This window comes from Anopheles darlingi, chromosome X (genome assembly GCF_943734745.1).
Source record: "Anopheles darlingi chromosome X, idAnoDarlMG_H_01, whole genome shotgun sequence".
NCBI lineage: Eukaryota > Metazoa > Arthropoda > Insecta > Diptera > Culicidae > Anopheles > Anopheles darlingi.
The window spans coordinates 4377953-4391639 of record NC_064873.1 but is presented as its reverse complement, the minus strand read 5'-3'; the positions used below and the strand labels follow the sequence as shown (position 1 = coordinate 4391639).

General features: G+C 54.3%; 3 protein-coding genes across 3 annotated transcripts; all 3 read left to right on the top strand.

Moving 5' to 3' along the window:
- Window positions 1-440: 440 nt before the first annotated feature.
- Window positions 441-2289, top strand: LOC125952708 (uncharacterized). The gene has a single exon (XM_049682360.1). It carries the CDS (start codon window positions 893-895, stop codon window positions 1730-1732), a length of 840 nt encoding a protein of 279 aa, XP_049538317.1. The 5' UTR covers window positions 441-892; the 3' UTR covers window positions 1733-2289.
- Window positions 2290-4947: 2658 nt separating this feature from the next.
- LOC125952799 (integrator complex subunit 1 homolog) lies at window positions 4948-5552 on the top strand. The gene has a single exon (XM_049682517.1). The coding sequence runs from the start codon at window positions 5061-5063 to the stop codon at window positions 5547-5549; it is 489 nt and encodes a 162-aa protein (XP_049538474.1). The 5' UTR covers window positions 4948-5060; the 3' UTR covers window positions 5550-5552.
- Window positions 5553-5845: 293 nt separating this feature from the next.
- On the top strand, window positions 5846-6280 carry LOC125952823 (uncharacterized). The gene has a single exon (XM_049682553.1). It carries the CDS (start codon window positions 5846-5848, stop codon window positions 6278-6280), a length of 435 nt encoding a protein of 144 aa, XP_049538510.1.
- Window positions 6281-13687: the final 7407 nt, after the last annotated feature.

The following is a 13687-nucleotide window of genomic DNA, read 5'->3' as shown; positions in this document are numbered from 1 at the left end:
TGTTTCTCCAGCGGCTATTGCTGCTGCTGCTGCTGCTGCTGCTGCGGCTATAAACTCGTAACAGGTCTACCTGCATAGCGGTACCTGGGCAACCGCCATTGTCTGCTGCCCATTAGCCAAAATACGGTCCACTTGGTACGGGAACCGGTTCCTCCAACAACAACAGCAACAACAACAACATCTCGCCCCTAATTGGAAGCGACTTTCGTGGCCGACAAGCCCGCTCTCTGTTGCTCCTTCTCTCTCTCTCTTTCTCACTCTTGCTGTTTACGATCACCGTCAGGTAGACAGTCCCAATCCGCGCAGCGTCTAAGCCCGATCCGATTTGCATCCCGCACACACACACACACACACACACACACACACACACACACACACACACGCGGCAGGTGAATGCCATTCGTCATCAGCAGCAGCAGCAGCAGCAAGCAGCAAGCAGCAAGCAGCAGTAACCTCATCAGCCTCATCAAGATCGTGATCAGTATCGTGACGTGATGATCGCTTGAAACGTCGCACACGCCGCGCGTACCCTGCTGCCGGGTCTGCGCCTCCCTAGGGATGGGCGCGTCGCCGGTTCGGACGGACCACCGGCCCCCGGGGGGTTCATCGAGGCAGCGGCCAAGTCCGGAGTCTCATTCGCGCTCGGTAGCTTCGAGGTAACGGTTGCTGGTGCATTGCCCCCTCTTATTTCGGACAACAGTGTTGTGGACAACAGTGTTTGCGTGTACTTGTGCGTTTGTGTGTGTGTGTGGGCGTGTGACCATACCGCAGAGGACGCAGAGGAGCAGACAGCGTGTGTGTGTGTGTGTGTGTCTATTTGCCAGAAGTGACAGCCAGAAGTCCGAGTCCGTACGAACGAACGAACGAAACAGCTTTGCAAAAAAAAAAAAGGATGCGATCCCCGGTGCTGGTATGCCTGATGGCATTGGCTGCCTTCTCGGTCTGCCTGATGTCTGTGGTGCAGGCGAACCCGATCGAGAGCTCGTCGGCGGTCCCGGTGCCAACCGGAGTGGAGTCAATACCACCGGAAGAGGTGACCACGGACGGTAGTAGCAGCAAGATGTCGAAATTTTTGGACGACTTTACGTCCGCCTTCAAGCAGGGTACGGCCAAGATGAAGGAAAGCCTGGAGAGTGCGGCCAGCTCGGTGAAGGACGGTGTGCTGCAGGGTTACGATTACGTGCGCAGCAAGCTCCTCACCGGCGATAGGCCGGAGTCACCACCGCCAGCACCGGTCGTCGAGCCGGACCAGGAGCAGGAGCAGGAGCAGGAAGACGCCGACGCAACGCCCATCACCTCGACACAGGCCGCCGGTCTCACCTCACCAGCGCTCAAGCCACCCTCAACCCCTGCTGTTGTAGCAGCAGCACCAGCACGTCCATCAATCACCAGCAGCAGCAGCAATGGCGAACCGGAACAGGTGTCCTTCGGGGGTGGTGGTGCTGGTGGTGCAGGGGTAGTAGGTGCGATCGGTATCGCGCACGAACCGGCCCAGATCGTACCGAACGATGACGGTGCGGATGAGGATCGGATTTTCTTCAACGACAAGGACCTGGAGGGAGCGGCCGCCGAGGGTGGGACGGAGCGGGAGGGTACGGAGCAACCGGTCCCGATCACCACCACCACGACGACGGCGACGCCCGCCGTCGACAATCGGTTCATCCTGGCCGGACCGCTGGCCTGCAAGACCGGCCAGGAGGCGGTCAATGGCAAGTGCCGGAATGTCTTCTGAAGGGGGGGACCGTTCCGCGTCACCACCAACCCCACCATCCCCTCATCATCCCCTCTCGAATCCCACCAATGAGCACTACACTACAGAAGCGAGGAGCGAGCAGTGAGCAGTATTGTGGAGGATTGTGGAGTCCCGTTCCGAGTCAGTACCAGGCATATGCAGTCCAGCACCCCCACCCCCACACACCCCCATCCCCCGTCTTACAAAGTACAGCGCCTCATCATCAAACAGCGCCTTTAGCCGTTAAGGAAGTGTGATTTTTTAATTTAGTTCTATTACTGTTAAACCTGCTCCTCTCTCTCTTTGTCTGTCTGTCTGTCTGTCTGCCCCTCTCTTTCTTCACGTTGATCCACCCATTGATTGATAGTAGCGACCGAGCGGCACCAAGCCAAGTATCAAGCACCACTCCTCAGCAAGCAAGCAAGCAACTGCGCGCGCACGCCGTGTGTATTAGTGCCGCGTGCGTGGCATTGGTCTGCTGCTGCTGCTGCTGTGTGTATGTGTGCGCGCGCACGCAAGTGTGCGAGGCGAAAATTCCGGAAATAAATTGATTTGATTAGCGAACGTTTCGTTGTAAGGCCGTGGCCATCTCATTTGTATGAAGCCGAAGGGAGGAGTGGAAGGGGTGGGAGTGGGGGGTGGGGGATGGTTTCGGCACTTCCGGTAGCTCGGTTCAGTGCAGTGTCTTATGTGCGTGCCTTGTTGCGTGCCCAGGTAGTCGTCCAGTGTGACCTCAGCTCAAGCCTCAACTGGCGATGACAATAGGCCCCTTTTGTTTGTGCGATTTTCAGCTGCTATTCTGTCAACGGCTCCATCGACGGACGGTTCTGTGGCGTGTGCTTTAGGGGAGGGGGGTTTACTTAACCGGTTTTTCGACTGCGCCTATTTCGCGCACTCACCCCACCGGGAACAACTATTGCGCAGCACAATTGCAAAAAAGAAGGTGCAGGAAGTCTCCCCAAGTCCAAGTGCTCCAACAGTGCTCCAGGCAACACCTGTTGTTGCGACAACCGCGAGGTGCGACATCTCGCGTCCTCCTGCCATCACGCCATGAGTCATCATCATCGACATCATATCTGTGAGTAAGTCGGTGCCTGCAGGTTGATCTGTCAGTCCACTACCTAGGATGGATAGGTACCTAGGCCACGACTGACGGCAATGGATCCCTTTTAGCGATGGTGCTGCTGGACGTTCGCTCTTCACTCCCCCTTTCTTGCGTCATTGACCTAGATCGACCTAGTTAAGTTAGCGGCAGTTCAGCTCCTACCTCGTCTACTGTGTCTACTGCCGGTTGCTTTGTCGCGATCGCGATTGCGCCACTTCCTGTCCTTGGGTACATTCCATCCCCCTCCATCCATCCCCATCCCCTGCCCCATTAAGATGGCTTCGTCAGCCGCTGAACCGGCCGCTTGATTAGATCAAGCAGACTGTTCTAGTTTCGAGCTAGTTTCAGCAGCAGGTACTACTGCTACTGCTCATCTGCTGCGTTGAGTCATCGCTCATTTCCGCTTACATTACCGTCCAACGAGCCTCTCATCCCACTCATCATCAGCACCACCACCACCACCGTTTCCCCATCTTCTCGGGACACACACACTACACTCTAGGTTATCGTCGTGCTACTGCGATTACTGCGATTACTGTTGCGACTCATACCTTAATGACTCGCGCAAGCAACGTAAAACATAGCGGCCACATACCCGCACACACACACACACACACACCCACACACCTCTTCCGGTACATTCAGCCCTGCGTTTCGCACCGGGAACCGGATCGAAAGCGGGAGGTTAATACAATGGTGTGAATGGGGTGGTGAAGGTTACACCTCGCCCAAGGCCCCAAAAAACGGTTGGTGTCGGTCGGTCGGTCGGTCGGTGTATACCGGTGTACCGGTGTCCTCGCCCTTGCGCCAGCATCCGCAGCAGTAGCAGCAGCAGCAGTTGTAGTCCAAACCGGTTTCCTTGTGGGGCTAGTTCGCTATGCAGTGCATGAGAGACGGAGAGAGAGAGCAGCAACAGCAAGAGCGCCTTATGGGCATGTACGACTGCCAGTTAATGAGTTGAAGTGTCTGTCCGGCAATTGGATTCGGCACGCGGACTACAACAACGCAAACGACGACGACGACGAAGGCGGCGGAGCGAAGGTCCAAAGACCGGACGTCATCTGCGTCGCGTCGCGCCACAATCGACTTTAACTATCGTCAATCGAGGCGCAAGTGGCGGCCCAACACTAGTCGCCCTCTCTCTATAGCGATGCGAATGTGATGCGATGATGCTAGTAGCTCTAGGGATCAGCAACCCGTCCGTCCGTGCGTCCGGTACAGTCGGTGGACGAGCGTTTCGATTTGCAGTCGCATCTATAGCAGTAGCACCAGCAGCAGTAGCCTCTGACGCCTTCACTTCCTTGCTTGCTTGTTGTTTTTTCATTGTTTCATTTCCCCTTTCAAACCGAAACTCGTACGGCCGGTGTTCCCGATGGGCTCGAAGGTAGCACTGACGGTGGCTGTCCTGGCGTCGATGGCGGTCCTGCTGGCGGTGACCACGACCGGTGCGCACGGTGCCACGGTACCGGAGCAGCGCTCGCATACCGATCTGGCTGAGCTCGACTCGAGCGAGGAGGAGCGCCCGGGGACGATCGACCGCGTCAAGGACTTCTTCGGCGATCTCTCGACCAAGGTGAAGGAGGGCGTCCAGGACGGGGTGGTGAAGGTGAAGGCGGGCGTCAAGCAGGGCGCCTCGAAGGCGAAGGAGTACGCCTCGAACGTGCGCGACTACTTCCGCGATACCTTCTCCAGCAAGGAGACGGAGACGGTGGCGACGACGGCGGTGACGGGCCCGACGACGACCACGACGACGACGGCGGCGACCATCAAGGTGCCACTGGCAGATCACTGATGCGAATTCGAGCGCCCGGATTCCCGGAACACTATCTACCCGAAAACAAAACACACACTTCCCTGTACCTCGACCCATCTGCTCTCTGCTCCCTGCTGCGCCTCTGTGTATCTGTGACAGGAGGGTGCTCAGATGTGTACGCGCGTGCGCTTGTGTGTGCGTTTGTGCGAGCGATTCTCAATAAATTAGCATGGTTGCATTAGCGATTGTGTTGTTTTGATTTTCGGTACCAGGAACGCGATAAGTCAGCTTCCTCGAGTTGGTTGTGTCTTGACCACTTGAAGGGAACAGTGGAAGCTGGGGGTTGGTTGGTTGGTTGTTTGCCGAATGTTTTGTTGAGGCTGCGACCGAAAATCCGGCCGTCAGTTGATTGTGTGCGCTTGCTTGTGCGGATCATAACGCGTGTTTGTGGTGTTTGCTGAAGCAGCGCGATGAAGCAGGTCTTGATCCAGATCCTGCTGCTCCATCTGGCCATCGGGTTCGTCTCTGTGGTGGTGACTCAACAGCAGCAACAGCAGCAGCAACAGCAACAGCAGCTGCAACCGGATTACCGGCGGTACCTGCGCACCCGTCGGCCATCGCTGGTCGGCGAGCGGCACGTCGAGGAGGTGCTCGAGGTGTTCCGCACCGAGGCGCAACCACCGCCGTACCGCCTGAACCACACCGACGTCAACCACTTTCTCGCGCTCGAACGACTCCACGAGCTGCAGCGACGCAGGACCACCACCACCACTGCAAGAACGATAACGGCCGGCACTACCACCACCACCACTACTACTGCGACACCTGATGCGAGCACGTACCGGGCGCCGACGTACGAGAACCGTAACCCGGAGTACCGGTACCTGTACCGGTGGCCGCTCATCACAGCAACCGAGATCGGCGCTACCAATATTACCATCAAGGAGGCCGATGCGTAAAACTGGCACGTACCAGCCATTTCAACCTTTAAAAAAAACTACTCACCTTCTCATATCATATCGTCCCCGATGTCATCGCTGAGCTGTCACCGATAAGGGATGGCCTAGAAGCTCCGGCTCCCTCCACGTTTCCAGCAACACATCCACTATCTTATCAGCGGCCTGAGGGCTTGAGCGCGCTTTGCGCTCTACCATAGCCACCCCTATACAACCCTCCCCCATCCCCCATCCCCATCCCCCTCCGTTCTTTTCGCTCGACGATGCTAAAAAGCGGTAGATTGCACGGATCGCGGTAGATGACGCCGCAGCCGCCGTCGCTCTCTGGTCCGGGTCCAGATTGGCACGTCGCGCGCAGTGCACCGTACTGGCTCCATCGGCTCGGAGCGGAGACTCCGGAACAGGCTCCAGAACAGATCAAAGAACCCTCGGAACCCCCTGCTTCAGCACCGGTCACTATGGTGCGGCCGTTACTAGTGATAAATGGAACGGTGATGGTGGTGATGGTGCTACTGCTACTACTGCTAAGTGCTTCACCGGCCGCAACGACGACAACTGCGACGACCACTGCGACGACAGCGAAACGGCGGGTTATCTTCTACAACCCGGCGGCACCGGGCTTCAGCAACGAAACGACCGTCAACACGTCCAACGTATTCGACGCACCGAAACTGTGCAAACCGGGCTATAACCTCGATCGCCACAATCGGTGCCGGAGGGTGATGAAACCATAAAATCCCCTTGCCAGCCAGCCAGTCAGCCAGCCAGCCAGAGTTCAGCCAGAGGTAACGCATCGACTGTACTCCACTCTACAGGGAGTTGACAACCCTATCTGTCATCCTGCGGTACCGTGGTCAGCAGATAAGGGTTAGGCAGGCAGGCTGCTCCGTACTCCACCACTAAAAGCACTCCACTCTCAGGGGGGAGGTGACCCGCTAGGGCGTGTGTGTCGTTAAACCAACAGAAGTACGGGTAGAGGCAGAGCAAACAAAAAGTGGAGTAACGACGCGCGCGCGTCGCTGCGATGCGCGTCGCTGTCGCTGTGTAGTTCGGCACTGTCAGCGCACCGGTTCAGTCCTTGGTCGTGGCCCGGCGTCGCCGCCGCCGGTTTTTTGCAAAACTTCCAAACGTTTTTTTTTAACCACTCCCGTCAGTAGTCTAGTAGACTCGCAACCAAAAAACAACCCCCATAAAACAACCCCCAACAACAAACCGGAAGAAAGAGTCGCGCTATGTACCGAAGATCCTGCGTTCGGTGGCGGTTGATGGTGGTGGTGCTGCTACTGGTGCTGGTGACCGTCACCCTCATCACGCCGGGTGAGACCGTGCGCGTCATCTACCGGCGGCAGGAGGGCGCCGTCCCGAACTTCGCCTTCGATGCCAGCTCGGCCAACATCCTGCGCTCCCCGAACCTGGTCGGTAGTAGCTGCGGTGCCGGGCAGGTGTCCGATACGCGCGGTATCTGCCGGAACACTATATCGTTCTAGAATCTAGGGTTCCAGCAGGCCGGGGGGGTGATGCTGCTGCTGCTGCTGTTGTTGTCGCGGCGTCGATATCAAAATACCGCGTATGGATTACCGAGCGAACCAGTGGTGGTGGTCCACGAAAACTGTGATTACGAGTGGACGGCGCCAGCGTCTTCTGTTGCGGGCGCCCACCCCGATTCCCGGATAAGGCAGATAAGTTAAGGCACCCACATTCGAGGGAGGGGGTGCGTAGTTTCTAATACGAGGTCTTCGAGTGACCATTTGCCCAAAAACTGGCGCGTTGGCCACCAGTGTTGCCCGGTGCGTTGCCCACGAACGAACGTGCGTGTGTGTGTGTGCGTCGAAGAGTCATTCAACAACAACAATCACCATCATCATCAACCTCTGGCCCCACCCTCGGAGGAATCAACAATGCGGCGGCGACGGTGCTCCTCGACCCTGACGGTGACGGTGACGGTGGTCGCGCTGGTGCTGGTGGTACTCCTTCTTCAGCCACCGGCGGTCACGCTCAGTTCGGTGATCCAGATGGGGGTGGCGAAAAGCCCGACGACCGGCGGGCACCGGCGGGGCCGCGTCATCTATACCCGGCCATCGAAGGAGTTCATCGGGGCGCACATGCTCCGCTCGCCCAACGATCCCAACGATAAGTGTCAACATGGGCGCAAGGTGGACCGGTGGGGCTATTGCCGTCCCGCCGTCGTCTTCGTCTAGTGGTCCACACACACACACACACATTCGCACCCTTGCTCCGTGCTGCTTCTACTCTCTCAACTAGCCCCTGAAGCACCCCATGATGTGTCACGTGGTGAATTGGTGATGCTGCTACTACTATCTGCTGCTGCTACTACTGCTACTACTACTGCTGCTGCTCCTACTACTACTGCTCGTTGGTTAACGGTCGCTAACGTGGAGGGAAATGCGTTACAGCATGAAGAATGCCACCCAAAAAGCCGCTCGACTACCACCATCACCACTAGTCGATCCAACAACCCCTAAGCTACGCCAGTCACGCCAGCCACGCCAGCCAGGCCGAGCCACCTAAAAGCACACCACAGCAATTCCGATTTTCAATAAATAAGTCACACACACACAAATACATGTCTAGAGATATATATCAACCTCACGCTGTCTCTCTCTCTCTCTCTCTCTCTCTCTCTCTCTCTCTCTCTCTCTCTCTCTATCTCTCTTTCTCTCTCTCTCTGCCCCGGGGGCCAATTATTATCTTTCGAAGAGGGTGCCGAACACCTGAAATGCATCTTTTGGCGACCATTTGGTAGTGTTGCACACCTGTGTGTGTGTGTGCCACGGGGGTGAAGGTGTGAACTACGCCGGACTACGCCGGAATAACAGTGTCAGGTGGTGTGGGGCGCGCAGGGTTGCACATTCCAATAAATTGTCCAATTGTCCACACCCCCCACCCTGGAGGGGTATCGAACTCAGTCGACGAACGCGCGCGCGCCACCGTGTCCCTATCTGTGTGAGCACAGTCCTACCCAGGGGGTAGTAGGTGGTGGTGCGCCAGGTAGGTGAAATATTGCATTTTATTAAATTTCCTTTCGGTATCCTGCTCCTGCTTCTGCTCCTCCTTCGCCTTCTCCGGTGCAAGCAGGCAGAACCAGAGACAACCTCAGTAGTGACTGGTTACTGGAGCATCATCGGCTGCTGCTGCTGCTGCTGCTGTGTGCAAATGTTTGATGTTGACCAGCGCAAGGTGACATAAATCAAAGCTTGCTACGTGGCTTGATGCTGCGGCCTTTTGCTAGGCGGACGACTACTCCGGACTACCACTCCCACCACTACTAGTCGACGTACTACTCACCGGGATGCACACACTATATATATATATATGCGCGCGATCTGCTAGCTAGTATAGGAGGAGAACCCGGGGGAGTAGGGAGTGTAAATGTCAAACAAACGAAGACGGCAACACGGTTCCCCTTGCCGGCTGCTACTGCTGCTGCTCGAAGAACAACGATAGAGCTGCCAATTCGCCTACCGGTACGCAATCTCCGGTGCGGTGCTCGAACATCTCGAACCAGCTTACGGGTGGCTCGCGCTGCCCTTCGTAAACCATAATTAATAGTAAATCCATTTCGGGGCCTCTCTCTCTCTCTCTCTCTCTCTCTCTCTCTCTCTCTCTCTCTCTCTCTTCGTCTCTCGTTGTCTGCGGCACAATCGGTGGCACTGTTGCCTAAAATAAATAAAATCTAGAAAAGAACGAACTCCTTCTTCCCAACGAGTAGCGTGTGTGTGTGTGTGCCGCTCGATGTCAACTATCCGGCCGGCCGCAAAGTCGCGGTTATCCTTTTTGCGGATTGTGCCGGAATAGCGAGCGAGAGGCCTCTCTGGCAGCTAAGAACTGTGTTCGAAATGAATTTATGCTCGGTAGCACTCTCTGCACTCTCTGCTCAACGACAACAACAAACAGTGGCCACCGTCACCGTCACCGGCACAACGGGCTCTAGCAACAGCAGTGGCTTGCGGGGCAGAAGATAAATAAATAAATTTATAAAACAGCACCCACACACACACACACTGTGAGCTCGTGGCAGCTTTGGAGCTGCTTGGACACCGAAGCGTCTTCGTCGAGCGCGAGAACAATTCTTCCAACCTCATCCCCCTTTTCGCCACCCCTCACACACCGGCGGCCATCACAAATGCAGCACTCCGTCAGCAACCAACCCCCTCTACCTCCCTTTCCTTCTACCAACCATTTAATGGCTATAAATTAAATTAAGGTGACAGGCTTCAGGCCGCCATCGCAGCCGCCATCGCAGCCGCCACCGCCGCCAAATATATGTTTGTATGAGGCCGGCCAAAGCCCTCCTTTCGGGCAAAGGGCAGCGTTACTGTTTGGGGGGAGGGGGAGCGGTCCGGTAAGGTCAGGAAAGGATCTGGGTGACACTTTATGGCTCACCGGCGGCTCACCGGTTTGTCCTCACCTCACGGCACCCTTACCATCACACACACACACACACACACACACTGCTACTGTCGAAAACGGACGCGCGTGTGTGTGTACGATTTCAGATGAAATGAAAATGAATGTCTACATCTTAAGACCATCAAACCGCATCCGACGGCCGACCTTAGCTCCGTAGCTTAGTCAGGACAGAGCGTCAGGAGGGATCAGAGGAGAGGCAGTAGTAGAAAGCCGGGAGTGGGATGCCAAAGGGGAGGGGGTTCTTCTCGATCGCAAACCATTAATTAGCTTGGAGCATTAGGCAAATGTGCTCACCGGAGGCTTAACACCGGAGACTTCATTCAGCCCCCGGATCCGGTCTGAACGGACGTTTCGGAAAAACGCAACTGAACGCACACACACACACACACAGCAGGTTCCTCGTTAAAGCGTTCTGTCCAGTAGTTGGTCTCGCAAGACGCAAGACGTGGCCCACGGTAGCATCCCCCGATATCATAAATAATATTGGGATTTATCGAGCCCACCCAGGGCCAGGTGATGATGTGGCCACCCTCCCCCAAGCCAAGGGAGGGGGTTGTTCATCGATTTCGCCTCAGTCATCTCTTTTAAAAGCAAAGATCCTGATGCCTACTGTTGCCAGCAGCAGCAGCAGCAGCAGCAGGTGATTTGGTGTTTGTCTTCTCTCTCTCTCTTTCTTCTCTTGCCATCTCTCTTCGGCCATCCAGCTCATAAAATACGTTGATGGAGAGGCAAAACCAAGGGGAGAGGGAGGAGGGGGTTATGAGGAGTTTTGGATGCCCAGGCAGCCCGGGGCAGCCAATAAAACAAATCCACAATCCAACCGCTCGGAAACCGAAAGGCAATCAAAGGTTGCGTGATGGCGTCCGCCAGGTCAACACACACACACACGCACACACACACAGACACTGACAACTCGCGGTCCAAAAGGCCCCAGGGCCTGGAAAGGCAATTCTTGGCACACGCATCACGTACTCATTTTATTTATTATGAAACACTGTATACATTTAAACAGGTACATTTTAGGGCGAAAAGCTCTGACCATCCGCCACCCCCCTCCCCTCCTTTTTGGCACCGGGTTTTCCGATCCTGACCGGGCCGGATCGCCAGACAGAGGCAGAGGTGCGAATGGGAGACATAAAACAAAAAAGAAACAAACGGAGCATAAGGACGGGGCTAATCATAATTCATCTCATCGATTCGCTCTTCACCCCTCTCTGAAGCCTGAAGCACATTTCAGGACACCACTAGGGAACGGGGTGCCCGGGGGTTTGGGTGCACAGATGCACAGGGGGAATTGGTCCGTAAATGGTCCGTCTCGGGCTGGAAAGTTATTCAAATGATGATGATCACCACACGGGACAGGACCAGAAGGTCGCACTTTCGGATTCGAATGGAGGACAACCGCAGCGGAGGAGGAGGAGGAGAAGCAAGAAGATGAAGAAGAAGAGGAAGAAGAAGATTTGGCTTTTCAACGGTTTTTGGCGCAGAGTTTTGCAGAGCACCTTCTCTCCCTACACCCTCTTTCTCTCTCTGTTTTATTTGATTTTTCTGTCGGTTTGTTTGTTTTCTCGCTCGCTGCTCTTCTCTTGTCTGCTTGTTTTCCTTTCACCTTGCTTGTTAGATTAGTGTGTATGTGTGTGTGTGTGTGTGTGTGTGTGTGTGTGTGTGTGTGTGTGTGTGTGTGTGTGTAGCGGTGTGTATAACAAGTTGCTCCACTCGATTTTCGTGTCATTCGGTTCGGTTTCGGTGTTTTCGCACGCTTTGCATCGGAAGTTTGGAAAGGGGTTAGTAGTAGTAACTGCTTTAGTAGTTAGCAGTTTTCCGCTCCTTACGCCTTTATTATTTTCGCCTTTTCTTTCTCTGCTGTTTGCCGGCAGCAACATAACCTTCCTGGCCTGGTGGCAGGAGGCTGTGGATCAGGTATTGGCTGTTTGCTCTTCGATTGTTAGTTTATTGTTTTTTGTTTTTTTATTGTATTGTTGTTGCAAAATAGCACAGGGGAATGGCCTGGCCGGGGGGGCTGACATAAGCATGGTAACTGCAAAAGCAAGCACAATTCGCCCCTCCCCCCACCTCTTCTCTCTCTCTCTCTCTCTCTTTCTCTCTCTCTCTCTCTCTCTTTAGCTGGCGTTAGTGTTAATTTTATTAGTTCGACGCCGATGACGTTGCCTGCGTTGACACAATCTACTTTCAATTATTGCGATTGTTTAGTTTATTATTTTTTTGCTTGCATGCAGAGTGCAAGACAGAGAGAGAGAGAGAGAGAGAGAGAGAGAGAAAGAGAGAGAGAAAGAGAGAAAGAGCGCGAGAGTAAAAGCGAGAGGAAGTTTGGTAGAGCATTAAACATATGTAGTCGATAGTAAAGCTTGTCAGCTGGCGAGTTCTTTTTATTGTTTACTGTTTTACGCAAACACCTTGCCCCCACCTCCTCCTCCTTCTCCTCCTCCTCCTTCTTCTCCTCTTCTTCGGACCTGCCTCTCCCAACCCCCCCATATACAGCAACAGCTAATTAATTTATCTACTTCATCCCATATTCACCTCTTTCCCATTTTTCTCTCTCTCTCTCTCTCTCTCTCCGCCGCTCTTTCGCATGCGCTTTCAGGAACGAAAAAACAAAGAGGCGGGTGAAGGGCGCGGTAAGCTTTCGGCATTGTTTTTTTTTTTTTAACTGCTGCCAGTCTCCCATTATTATTAATGCATTTATGTTGCTTGTTGTTTTGTTTTGTTCTGTTTTGTTCTGTTTTGTTCTGTTTTGTTTTGTTTTGTATTGGGTTTATTACGGTTACTTTAATACTCTATTTATTTGCATTCGCACGTTTAGACGCTCGCTAGAACGTCTCCGCTACCGCCTGTCTCTTCTATTTTTATTATTATTATTAATATTATTATTATTATTTTTCACTAACTCCTCACCGCCCACCCCGCCCCTCTTCCTGCACTCTGCTTCGCACATATGTGTGTTTTGTTGTTTGTTTATTTTGGTTTTTTTTTTTTGGCTAGGTAATCGATTAACAGTAGAGTTTGGTTTGCGTTGATCGACAAGTTTGCGTTGATCTCCGCGGGTTTACAGAAAGCACCACCACCCCCCCCCCACCGGTGCGGGAGAGCAGGGGCAGGGGGGGGAGGGGCACTAGCAAGAGAAACATCGCAAGAAAAGATCGCACAAACAATACGTTTGCTCTCTTACACGAATAACGAATGTTCGCTCTCTCGCTCTCCCTCTCTCTCCATCCCTCTGCGGACTGTATTGTGTAACACACTACCATGGATATGTTTTGTTTGGTTTTTTTTTGTTTTTGTTTTGCAAATACCCACACCCCCTCGTGCGGTAGGGGAGAGGGAAAGGGGAGAGGGGGCTCCCAGGCACAGGATTTATGAATCGGGCTCATAATCGGCTTATGCTGGCAGGTAATCAGTGTCGCAGGCGATGTCGCACTCGATGGATTTAACCCTTCCCCCTCCCCCCCACCTGTCCTTCCTGTTCCTTCCCCTACTCGCTGCTACTAACTACGGGGTGTGCGGGGTCTCGCGGCCGCTCTTTTGTGATTTGATATGAATGCCCTCCCACTCCCCTCTTCCCCTCTCCTCCCTCTCCCCCTCTTCCCCTCTCCTCCCTCTCCCCTGTATCCAGCCGGTATCGGGAGCAGGCAGATATGATGATTCTCTCTATTTACAGTAAAAATGTATGTGTATATATGTGTGTATGTCCG